Below are 13,584 nucleotides of genomic sequence, written 5' to 3' on the forward strand. Positions count from 1 at the left end.
TTTCTCACACGCGCTGCCTAATGCTTCCTCCATCTTTTCAGAGATATTGAGAGAACGGAAAGTGTTCGTATGCAGTATTTCAAGTGACTGCTTCACGTTTTCATTAACAGAACAGTATCTGCACAGAGATATAACAGTTCTTCTACTGACCTCCAGAGTGGCCTATACGAGACAGCATACAATAACCTCCATGTGGATTGAAAGTTTTATGAGAAGTCAAATGTAAAGCAGAAAGTTTCAGTTCTGAAGGTGGACAAGATGTGATTTAAAACAAACAAAAAGGAAAAGAGAAACAAGTCCTCCCATTTGAATACCTGTTTAAGTGTTTAACTGTGAAGCAAATCTGAATTCACACTTGAGCATGTACCCGCAGGCCAAAAGAATAACAAATCCTGTGATAATCTAGCAGAAAGCTTATGCCAAGAGAGGTCCCTCCAGTCACCCATTTAAATGCTCAAAGGAATGGCCATGAAAATTGTTGAATAATTGAAGGCAAATATTGGCCAGCCTGTAGCAGAGCAGGTCCTGAGTGCCAGGAAGTGGTGAGCGCCATGCGCTGAGTTTGTGCAGTCAGACTGCACTGTCAAATAAGCAATAATGTGTCCCTGGACTCCTGTTTCATCTGACCGCAGCAGACTACATGGTGACAGACTATTGAGTGAGACATGCGATGATCTCAGTTTCACCAAATAAGACAAGATATATTAAAACAAAAGAAAAGAGACAAAAAAAAAAGGAAATTTCCCTTCACCTTGAAATTTAAGGTCTTTAAAAAGGAAACAAAAAACTACATTTAGGCTGCTGTTGAGACCAATATATGTACATGTTAATAACTCTTCACATCTTTGATGTTGTTTACGCAGCAAATGAAAGGTTTTTGTTTTTTACCCAACATCAAAATAAAATACCTGGAAATTCCAAAAGCTGATTTCCTGTGAAATTACAGCTTGCTAAGTTGTGTTTGAGGCTCTGATCTGTTTATTGCCGTGGGGGAAGACAACAGCAAACAAAAGAGCCCTCAGATCCCAAAGAAAAAGGAACAAGGTGAAAGTGAGTTTTACATATAAAAGGAAAAGACAAAAAAGGGATTGTGAAATTTATTATGGGTTCCAAAACCTGTGGAATGACCCCTGGACCCCCATTTCAGATCGACCTGTGGGGAGATGAATTTTTTAAGACATAAATTACACCTAATGACGACACCATAAAAAACAACAATAATGGAAAGCTATTCTGTATTTCATTATACTGTATTATTTGGTGCACCTGATACACGCAGTGCCTGTTTATGAGTCACCGTATTAGCAGATGCTCTGCCAAAGCATTTGCTTTGACCTTGCCATTCTCATTGGGGCATGAAATTACGGTGCTGGCACCTCGATATTACAGCTATAAATACTGTAAACTGCATATCTGGGCTACGTTTTCTATTGTCTTTCAACATAAACCTGATCGGTATTTATTTAAAGGAAAACCCATTGCTCGTCAGGTTATTTACAGCTCTATTTTCACTGGCTCATATTCTCTGGGTATTTTTTAAGGGCAAAGAGGCAGCAGGGCGCTAGCATTAAATCTATTTCTCCAATTCTGGCACTTCTGGACTTTATGGGTCAAGACCTAGCCTGGACAGCCAATTATAAGAATTGCTTACTAAAATATTTTGTGTGGTAAAAGGTGAATGCCTTTTTCGCTGTCCTCCAAGGCCTGAACTATGAAGTTGCCCTTGAGTGAAAATTACTTACATTTTGAATATTATGGGGAAAAAAATGCAAGCCAGGGGTCATAAATAGATGGAGGTCAATGGGTTATTAAGGAGAGGTTCAAACTGTTTCCCAAGCTATACTGCCGAGGGAGATTCTACATGTCATTTGGTTCTGTTCAACAGCTTGAACATTGCCCCTAAATAATGACCATTCTCATAGAGTATTCATTTATGTATTAAAAAAGGGGACTCTGCTCTCATTTCCCTGCTTTATCGCCTTGTAGTGATGACAAAGTGGGCAAGGCCTAGGCTAGGTGGCGCCGTGGAGTAATTTATAACCACATCAATCCCTTTACCTTCCATGCAGGCCTTGGTCATTGTCATTTTTGTCCGAGAGGTGAGTCACATAACCCCACTTACAAACAGCATCCTATTAATATCTGGGATGATGAACCTTACTCTTACCTCCATAGCAGGTATGGTAATAGACCAAAAGCCAACCCTAAGAGATTTCCCCTGACCCTCCATCAGTGGCCCACTTCTCAGGATGAAATCTCTTAGGGTTATTTATTCAACTTAATAACAACTGAGACGTTATTAAAAAATAAATAAATAAATAAAAACAGTCACGCCATCATTTATATCTCACCAACTCCGAATGCCCTGTACCCGTTTCACATGCTGAAATTACCTGTACTGCAGCAAGTATGTACACTCCCTGTGTTTACTTTCCAAAACAAATTACCTTCGGTTTGTCAAACTAGGAGCGGCTGGGTGATGTCACCTTAGGTCCCACGGTCAAAGTGACACACTGAGAACTGGAAAATGTTGTTGACTTTGTCCTGAGAATTTGATTTTTTTTGGTAATTATGTGTGTAACTGCTAATTGTCTGGGTTAAATGGTGGTGCCAAAGTGGAGGCCCAATGCTCTTTAGTTGCTGCATCTGTTAATTGAAGAAGACATAGATGGCACAATTCACTAGATGAGAGTCTAGCGCATTATATTTCACTCAAACACAATAAAATTTACTTGATCTTGGCAGTCAACGACTAAGGCAAAATTGCTTCAAGATTGCGGTATGACAGTTTAAAATGCAATTCATTTCCTCACTCCTCTGTAAAAGACAGGGAAAAAAAGCATCTCTGGGTTTAAATCTTGATTTATATTACATCAAAGTGACAAAGTTTCAATATTTCAGCCAGCTTATTCAACTTCAAAGACTCTAGAAGGGCAGCTTGAAATATTGGACTGCATAATTGCCAATTCATACCCTGAAATTGACAGTTGAAGGAAAACAGAAAATTATATTTTTCAATGAATATTGAAATAAACCACACTATTAGGCTCTCTTTGGAAAAAAACAGACATGTAACCAGAGAGGCATCCTTCAGTGCAGATTAGGGCACAAATGCGCTGGGAAATAATATGCACGACTGAGATTATTGTGTAAAGATTCTGCAACATGCAATCAAAGTGGGCCCTATTTTCCCCTTCATCAGCTGTCCAGCGTAAGTACTGGCAGCAAGAGGAAACCAATTTAAATTCCACTCTACCAGGAGATGGTATTGTTTCATTTTATGTGTGCTTTGACATTTCTGGCTGTTAATATAGAGTAAAATCCAGAAGTATTTACATAAATATGACATTAAACTGTATTAGAAATTAAGACTGACACATTTGCTGTGGTGACTGTGGGAGAAGGAGGATGATGATTGAGTTTCTTTGTCAAAAGGTTGAAAGGACAATACATGCTGGGTACAGGAGCATGCAAAAGTCTGAGCACTGGCCTGCTGCCGCCTGTATAAAAGCTTATTGTGGCTCAGCAAGCAGTCACCAATGAACAAGATTACTAATCTGATTCAGTTTACCAACGAGTTTTATGGGAGGAAAATGGAAAGTTTCAAAATCAAATTCTTGTCAGTATTGATGTCGATGCTTCTGAGAAGATGAACAAAGGCTAAAAGATATTTTGTACTGATACTTCATTTTATTTTGTTACTATGAATGTAACCCAGAAGTGCAATTCATACAATAATTTATGAATTAACACAAACACCGGCACGATAAAGTTATTTTGTTTAAATTCCCACAAAGAAATATTTCAATCAGGAAATGTGGTATACTGATGAAAAAGGTCTGACAGGTGATTCATCACTTAAAGTACACTTTACTTTTATTTTTAGCAGTCAGCTAAGATTAGTTCCTTACTAAGCGGCATTGCGGTGCAATATCTGGGTTTGATGCGCAGCTTAAAAAAGCCTTTTCCTGATATAATTTCCTGTAATATGATCAACGTCGATTTCTAAGACAAAAAAAATTACTGTACTTAAATAAAATCACAAAAACACAAAGCAACTGATTTAATAAAGCACGATAGTAACAGTAGAGCTTTTTTCCTGAAACAGGAGAAATCTTAAAGCTTGAGTATTGGATTTAAACAACTTCCAGGTTTACTGCTGTATGACTGTACAAGTCAAGAGTTATCCTAAGAATACTGCAGAGTGCAAACATACTTTGTGCTTAGTGTTTCATTGCCCATATCTCCCATCTCTCTCTGTGTAAGATCGATGTCCTTATGCAAATCCAGAGTTCTTGTTTAGATCTACAGCGGAACCGATTTTCCAAAATAAATCTGCATTAAAGCATCATACATATTTCATGGACTTAAAGTGCAGTAAGAGCAAACCGATTTGGATAGTGGAGCTCCGTGGAGTTTGCATCAAGGCTGAAAGTAAGAAGAAAATAAGGTGCAGCATGGCATCCTTTGACAATAATGAGGCCTTGTTACATTTCAATTAACCAACAGCAGACTGATAACATGCCTTAGTTGTTAATAATGAAAGAAAAAGACAAAAAAAAATACATTTCAAATGATATCAAGAGAGCCATATGAGATGAGTGTAGTAGCAGCCGGCAACCATGGATTTGGTTTCGGGTTACCTTTCCTAGTCACAGAGCTTTTAGGCTCACTTTTCACTGTTTGGCTGAATGCAAAGTCCCTAAGCGCTGTACAAGTACAGTCCCCACACACTGAACTGTCTCACTGCAAATTTAAATAAAAACACTCCCCACAAAGTGTTTATCCAAGGTAAAAGACACACACACACTGTACATACTATTACAGCTCAGCCATAGGCTGACTGTTATAAATACATGGCATAACACTGCAGCTCTACTGCTGCATTATATTGAACTGACTTAAATGAGTTCAGAGTAATAAAGCTTTTTGCAACTTTTATTGCACAAACAATATTCTACTGTGTGTTAGAAATATCTCAATGAATTGCAAAGAAAGTGAAGAGCCAGCAAACATTCCAACCTCCCCTGCTTAGAAAACCTCCTCGTGCCGTGCCTCAAATTTACGATAACTGTTAAATTAAGTAAAAGGGTTAAAATGCTGGAAGGCAATATTGATAATTCCATTGAAAATGCAGAGGGAGTTTGTCAATATTAATTTTCCTGAACCCAAAGGAGCATCCAGACTGGTGTGTCATTTATTCACAGAGCCTGAATCATGCTCTCTGAAGCTAAATCGACCCCTATTAGGCCCCCCTGAAGGCAAAGATCCATGGCCACAACCTTTGACCCCAACAGAATGATCTTACAAAAAATAGCATATGTATCTTTGCCAACCGCATTTTGTGGATTGTAATACCACAGCCATTTTCCCCCAAATTATGTATACTGTTCACAGCTTTCAGCTTTCAGCATAAATCAAGCAAATGAGAAGTCTCTCACCTTTTTTCTTCAAGAAGGTTTTTCTGAGGGCCAAGGGACTCTGATGTACTTTTGGGTTCTGTAGAAATTGTACAGCAGTGGTAATCTGGGGAGAGACAAATGTGATTTAATCCCTCGTAATGATATAACATGAGAGGAAGAAGATAAGCTTTGCAGCAAACTGATGCTTTTCACAGCACAAACAACAGTCTAGACCTTCTTTAAGAAAAAGGTTCATTATCAGTCCAACCCCACAGGAAAAAAAGAAAAACCTTAAATGGATTCCATTTGATAGTTGCTTTTACGCTCCCCCCACACCCAGCAGTGAGGAAAAAGACCACCTGACCACTTTCCAGCTAAATGTGGGGAATGACCAAATCAGCAGTTATAAAATTAGCCCATCAAGAGTGCTGGATAAATGGAGTATGGAGCTTAATTTGCTATTACCCTCTTAAAGACAAACTTCCATTCTTAAGTGCGGAGTGGAAGAAAATCTATACTTAATGCAGAGGTGATCATTTGTATCTAATAACTTGAGAATCCTAGGCTGAAAACTTCTGTAATTCTTCCAGTTAAAAACCTGCCATGATCAAATCACCCAGCCTGAATGTTGTAATGACTTGAAACGTTAATGCACTAGAACGTTAAATAGCATCAGAACACCAGTAGTTTTAAGTGCATTGCGTTCATCGATTCTATTATGTTTTCCTTCGAGATGCACCTTAATTTTCCACCCCAGTATGCATTTCCAAGAATTGGAGGGAGGGGAAAAAAAATCTTCCTCAAATGGCATTAAAACATAAATTTGAAGTGGGCGCCATGAAGTGGCGCCTCCTAAAATAGATAAATATGTAAGAACACAGAGAAAGGGGAAACACACTAGAGAGGAGGTTTCGATGACTTATTATCGCACCTGTGGTCCCCGTGATTCAATTGTAAAAGTCATCCCTCTAATAGGTTGAAAGGTTTTGATTACTCTTCTTTTCTCTTAGTGTTGAAAGATACAAAGTGATTGAGCGCCCTGCCAGTGGTAATTCATTTTGGGTAATGCATTGCATATACTAAGAACCTGTTTCAATCCAAAAGAATTGCAGTTTAAACTTGTCCAAGTGGTAGGAGTGGCAGTGAAGCTGTTTAAAAAGTGAGATTTCTGTCACAAGCACACAGTACAGTAGAGAATTATAGCGCAGGCATCTTTAAGAAACTTAGCAAACGCGGATTACAAACAAACCTAAAATGAACATCTGAATAATAATAACATTTCTTCTTTATACAACCCAGTGAACCTTTCATTAAAATGCACCATTTTGACTTCATGAGATCGCTGCCACAACTGATGTTCACACTAATCTACATTTTCACTGGGACAACACGGTGACCTTGATGTACACAAGGGTTACGCAAGAGGTGCGGAATTTCCTGGATCTCTATATATGCTGAGAGCTTTATTAAAGCCAGTCACCCGGAACCTTCATTGTGACAACCAGATTAAACCATTTGCATGGTGACCCCGTAACTGATGTTCTGGGCCAAAAGATACAGTCAAAACACAGAGAAAATATCCCTTTGATAAAAAAGACAAAAATCACTCTAGTGCTTGCAAGGCACTCACTGTCCAAGTCAGTGAGCCATTACCACAAGTCACAGCATGTGGTAATGGCGGAAACTAGAGATAATAAACACACTAAAATCTAATACTCCAATATTTATTACGGTAAATAACAGAGTTATATACAGGAGGCCCGCTGAGAGGTAATGACCTAACAGGGAAAGAATATGCTGAATGAGCAGTCCTTGTTTACATTCGCTTAAAATTTCAGTAGCACAATATTGACAAGAAAATTGTATCAGCGTTAACAGGCGTAAGTGTGACATCTTAGTAAGGACCGCAGCTAGCTCAGCGGCAAACTAATGAGGCAAATGTCCATTTGGTTAAAACTGTTGTGGTAGATCTTCAGGGAGAGGAAAAATGCACTTCTTAGCAGATGACATAGATGCTTTGCACAAGTTCCATCCAGACATCTCAATCAATTATAACCACATTGCACAGATTTCAGTCTTGTTATTGACTTATGGATCACCCCAGTTATAGTGTTGGGTAGCACACAACTGGGGCTTTTAGGAGGGCGGGGGTAAGATGGATAACAGTACAAGGCGCATTTGAGTAGACAGCATAAATAACTAAAACTGAAATTAGGTGAATTTCCTTCCTTGCAGGAAACTGGTAAATGATTTTTGGTGCGAAGAACAATTAGGCTTCTTTGTAATACCTCTTGTAAAGGTTCGACTCCTAATGCACCAGAGTGCTCCATGTTAAGAGCGATAATCTTTGCAAACCAGATAACCAATAAAGTGTCAGGTAAAGCCGAAAAAGAGGTGAAAACTCAATCACAGAAAGAGATAACATTAACCAACACACTTAAAGAGAGTGAACTTGATGAACGGACAAGATTACAGAAATGTTATTGAGTTTGAATTGGACAAGAATTTGCACTGCACTTGTCTGAAAATTACAACTGCAATACCTTGAATTGTGAGAAATGAGGCTGCAATCCAATTATGTTCGAACTGCATGGATAGACGCCTGAGGGAATCCATGTAACCAGTTGTATATTTTTGCCTCAACTAGTAACGGCACTTAACCATAATATACCGTAAGACCCACCTATGGATATTTTACAGGAATTCAAGAGCAGGTGTGAGCATCTGGGAAATTCAGACTTTCGATCATCAGACACCAGTTTGTGGTATATCTTACAATTGATCATTTGGGCTGGTTTCTGTATTTGTAGCTAGTTTCAGTTTTAAAGTAACCAGAATTTTAACCACGAGAAATTAAAAAGAAATCTGAGAAGAGAGAAAAGATTTGTGTTTTCAGTCTGAATTATTTAGGCCAACGCAAACCATTACTTATCGAGTAATTACTGTGCAATACGGTAAAAATGCAGTTTTAGGGTTGCAAACATTCTTGGAATAAACAAGAACACTTTGATAAAAGATACCATACCAGAGTTTAAAAAAAACCAAAACTCAAGATTTTCCATCCACAGTCTCGTGGTATCACATATTCTTATCTAAAACACTTCAAACAATTCAAAAAAAAAAAAAGAGAAGAAAAAGAAAAGAAAAAGACGAAAAAAAAAAAAAGAGAGTGCAACATCAACTTTTTATATTTTTGAACAGGAAATGACTGGCATGTACTGAGCAACTCTTTGCTCCTTATCTGTTCTGCAAAAATATGTACACAATTTGTCTGCAACATTGAAAAGATTTGCAGGACTTGATGGAACTAGAAGCTGGGTGGGGGTGCAATTGAGGGTCTAAAAGGAAATCATTAGCAAGTATAGAATTCGGGCTCAGTGTGAATCAATTCATTCCAAATTGCCCTGGCCTGTACATTTGTGGAGAAGTGCCCCTGATATAATAACAGACTGATAGACATGAACAAAAATTGTGTTAAGCTAGTCTCAAATTTCCCCCCCAAACACACGTTTGGAGGACCAAAAGCAGGAGAAAGTGAGAGACGGCGAAAAATGAAGCTCTATATTAATTTGGTGCTTTCATGGATGATCTGCTATCAGGGGCAGCTGTCTTAAATGACTTAACCCAATACCTTTCTGATATTAGAGCCCTGCCAGAAAGGAATTAACTTTTAATGCAATTATTGTATTTCCTTTAGTTGCCCGACTGCTTGATGTGGCCAACAGTGCTTTTTAATCTTTTTAAAAGAGCAGCTTTAAATGCCCTTCTAATTGTGACAACCTTCTTGCCTTAATGTGACCTTTAGTGGAGAAAGCAAGGCCACTTGGGAACAGCTATAGGGAATTACTGACCCTGAGAGACATCAGGAAGTGAGGTGCAGAGCTGGCCATTTAGCTAACATCCACAGTTGTTCAGACACTCCAGGAGCTTCAAGGGCCCTGCTGGAGACGAATCTTTCTAACAATGACTGTACAAAAAGAACCCTTCATTTCTCACTCATTGTTGCTTGTCCCTTCATGTGCAGTGCTTTTTCAAAGAAGTTAGAACGTTACAAAATGAAATGAGAAGCAATTACCGAAACTTGTCTTCAGCATAAGCAAAATCTGATAAAGGGTTACTGGTTAAACGTGGGCATTTCTAAACTACTTTGCATCTGTTCACACGTTGCCGGGTTGGCGTTTTGTGTGTTACACTCTGAAATGTGGTCAATCTTTATTGAATTATCCTAACTTTTGAAATTTAAAGGTCAGAGTCAACATTTCAGCAGATGAAAAAGGGTCATGGAAAACTTCATTGACATTTGCGATGCAAAGGTTTAAAAATAACATGCGCTGTATCAGTGTCAGAGCCATGGGCAAGGCTACGATCATGACATCAAAAGCATATTATGCAATTTTTGTAAAAGGGGGGGTTGGTGGACGGAAATTGAGCTTTTTTTTTTTTTTTTTTTTTTTTTCAAGACCACTGCATATAGAGAACAAACTTTCCATTCAGCAGCATTTCCCTATCAAAGTTCTGACATCACAAACATGGAAAAGTTGAGTGGTTTAGTGGTGAGAAAAACCGAGGGCCGTAGTAGACTGTATTCGACAAGGCCACTGACAAAAAGGTAAAAACGCACTTAATATGATATTGTGAATAACGCTACGCTTGTCAAAGAGAAAGAAGGGGGGGGGGGGGGGGGGGGGGGGGGGGAGGAAGCTGCATTGTTATTTTCGAAATACAAGCAATTTTTAGAAAAGTGTAAAACTTTCAAAACTGTGTTTAATTTGCTGGAAATGTTTCGCTTCCTTTAAACTTTAAGTTCAGAATTGTCGTCCCCCCCCCCCAAAAAAAAGAGAGAAAAAATGTTTTATTGGCTTCTTTTTTTACTGACTTGCAAAATAATTGAACTTCTTTCAAGAGCCGGTTGTACAGGGTAAAAAAAATATCCTCATTCTGCAGAACGAGCAGAATAAGAAAGTAGCTGAAGCTGCCACGTGTTTTAACGGAACATGAAGCAACAACAAAGTCATGCGCTTTGTTTATTCTTGCGAGATCTAAACATGAAGACAAACAGGTGGCACTCGGCCAATTCAAAACTAGCCTGACAGATACGCTATAAAGCCGAATCTGACATTTCTTAATGTGCAACTGTCAGTCGTGCTGCCTGGGGTTGCCTTTGCTAAACTAGTGAGACAGATGACTGTTTAGATAAGGACATCCCCAGTGGGGCTCCGAGAGCCCCGAGAGCCCTGATGACTAAAGACGTGCGACTCTGTGAGTGACACCTCACTTTCACTTACTTTGGGCAAAAATACTGCCTAGCCCTATACATTCCTTTTAATTCAGGTAAAAGGCCCAAACCATGAGTTTGAAGCTGCTCTCAGAGATGAGGGTCATCAGAGATTAACCCATGGCACTTTAGCAGTGGGGGTGCAAGAAGCGAGTCGCAGCGAAGCACAACAAACTACTTAGCTACCACAAAACATTCCAGCCCCTTCTCAGCTGCAATCCAGTAATGGATACTTCCTCAGCTCCTCGATTGGTCAAAATGTTTTCATACAATAATTTAATTCAGAAACACATTTACAAAGCAGGAGTAATCAATTTTAATTAGTTGATTTTTTTTTTCATTCGCATAAAATTTAATGTACTGCCATCGATCTCCTTTGTTCTTTAATGCAGTGGCTCTTTCCTGTAATTCGAAGCTTTTTCTTTTTTCTTTCTTACGCAGTCAGTGATGACATTGTGTGACAAGCAGCTCAGTGTGCTTTTCAGTGACCGTTTTCAAAACATGAAAATGCTCACAACGCAACTTTATCTACGCACAGCGTAGCAAAAAGAAAATGTGGTCATAATGTGGTCTGTAAATGCGTCGAGTATGAAAAATGTTCTGTTTAGAAATGACTCCGGTCAAATATACGAGAAAAACGTTTGAAATAGAATAAAAGACACTAAACTGTCAGAAACTTTCTGATCATTTCTTGCCGATTTAAAATGTATCATTAAAATGTTTTTGAAAAATCAAAAAGATAAACAAACAAAATAAACAAAAGCAGCAAGAGTTTCATGTATGGTTTAACAACAATAAACAGTAGAGTTTACAATGAAAACTTAGATGAATGGGAAGCAATAGAAAGTGGTTTGGCTGTTATAAAAACACAAACACTCTGTAGTGTTTTTATGGAACGTTTTAAAATAGCAAATTTCATAACAAAATCTACACTGAGGTTAACACAAAATGGCTAAACATTTATATTATGCCATATTTATATGGCATATATATAAGTTCAGTTCTTCGGTAAAGAGAAATGAGAGACGCAATTTGCTACGGTAACATAAAGAAGCACAGGGTCTTTTCTTAAACCTGCCACTGCTCTGTGTGTTGTCCTTCACATCATCAGGGCCTGCCGGCCTTTCACATTCAATTAGTTGATTGAGGCAAAATGCAAGCGGCACCAGCAGCAAACAACGTGAAGCTTGTGTCCAAGCGACACACCACAGAAGTTGTGTTGTGGTGTCAGGAGAAGAGCTGCTTCCGTCACAAGCAACTTACAGTGACAAGCCTATCCTCCTCTGTTCATCCAAAACTGCTCTGCTCACTGAGGAAGCACCCACCCATGGACACAAACTCATACACACGCATCCTGCAATGCATACAACTGAAGCACTACAATAGGCAAATAAAGCCGAGAGCTGCGGCGAAGATGCAGCGAGTTGGCATCAGTTTTGTGTGCAGTCCTGCTCGCCTGCCAAATTGACTAATAAAACTAAAATAGAGAGACCAGTGACAACAGAGAGAGAGAGGTATCCTTTTATTGATCAAATTATTCCTTCTTGGGTACACTGTGCCACTGGATGAGCCTATGCTCAGAAAGACAACTAGACAGATTGTGACATTCCAGTGACATTGTAATTGTGTGTCAACCCTTTTCCAGTCAATAGGCTGAATGCACTAATCATGTGTCTTGGATCAGCAATTTCATGGTCTTCAAAGGGGACCAGGAATTGGTGGCATGACCCTGCATACAGGGTTAGACCCCTCTTTCCTCAGTGAGTTCCACAGAGAGGAGAGGGGAAGGATGGTGTAAAGGGAGACGCGCCAAGGAAGGCACAGAGCCAGGAAAGATGAACATCGCCATCTACTGGCCAGGGCTGGCAGAAGTGGCATACGAGGGGTGGGGTTGGCAGTTTACCCTTGCGGCCTGTCTTTCACTGAGACCTGTCAGAAACATTTAGACACACTTGCCAAGACAATGGGCCACACATCTACCGTAGCAGACAAGTCAGGCTGAAATAAACATCGAACCAGGGAGGAAACTTAAGCCAGCAGGCCTTCGTTTGGTTTTGGAGAAAGAGAGCAGCGGCAAGAGTCTGCTCCTGATCACACTAAGTGACAAAGAAATGTGTTGGCTAATTCTCTTTTTTTCCAGAGGCATCCAACCACCGCTAAGAGTCTAACCTCGAGAGTAGGAAAACCATAAAGAGTGGGGTGCTGACAGCAAAAAACAGAACAAAACAAACAAACAAACAAACAAAAAGCAGCAATCACCAGGGCCAGAGAAGAGAAGAAGAAGAAGTACCACTTGTATTTCTTTTTTAACTCTGAGGGGAAAAAAAGACAGCTCATAAAAAAAAAAGCAATTTAGTTTAACCTTTGTAAACCAGATAACGATAGACGATGAGCGAGTTATAAAAAGTCACCGTGATAAAGCGATAAAATGTGTAACATCTGGTTTATACATGCCCCGCCTAAACGTTATCCTTCTCTTTTGAGAAGTGCACACAGAATTTTCAGGTTTTGCAACACGGCTGCCTGGTGATCTAAACTTAAGAGACTCTCATACAGCACATAAATTTATACGATTTATGTTCCTCCTTTTGATCTCAAATCAACATCTTAACACTTTATGACTACGTGACAATCAGAGGCAGTGGTCAAAGTTTAGGCGTCGACACCCATCTTAGCTGAACATCAAGTCACGCGGTGACAGGAGAAAATACATGTTTTACCATGCGCCTCCAAAAGAAAGAGAGAGAGGAGACAACCCACAGTGAACCACTATAATGTCACACGAGGTGGCGTGTTACAGCAAAAGGGGCTGAGTTGGCAAGCAGCTCAGCAGCAGACGCACACCTGTTCTGACATTTTCTGTCGACCTTGACACAGAAAACGCACGACAATGCCACTCTCAGTATT

At 39.4% G+C, this 13,584-nt stretch overlaps 1 protein-coding gene across 1 annotated transcript in view; it reads right to left on the reverse strand.

Annotated features, from left to right (window-relative positions):
* Positions 1-13,584, reverse strand: part of pex14 (peroxisomal biogenesis factor 14) — a 45,321-nt gene that overhangs the window by 20,978 nt on the left and 10,759 nt on the right. The window contains exon 3 of the mRNA XM_080897945.1: positions 5,442-5,526. Coding sequence (XP_080754071.1) covers positions 5,442-5,526 — 85 coding nt within the window. The remainder of the gene's footprint in view (positions 1-5,441; positions 5,527-13,584) is intronic.

This window comes from Rhamphochromis sp. 'chilingali' (assembly GCF_963969265.1).
Source record: "Rhamphochromis sp. 'chilingali' genome assembly, chromosome: 12".
Classification (NCBI taxonomy): Eukaryota; Metazoa; Chordata; class Actinopteri; order Cichliformes; family Cichlidae; genus Rhamphochromis; species Rhamphochromis sp. 'chilingali'.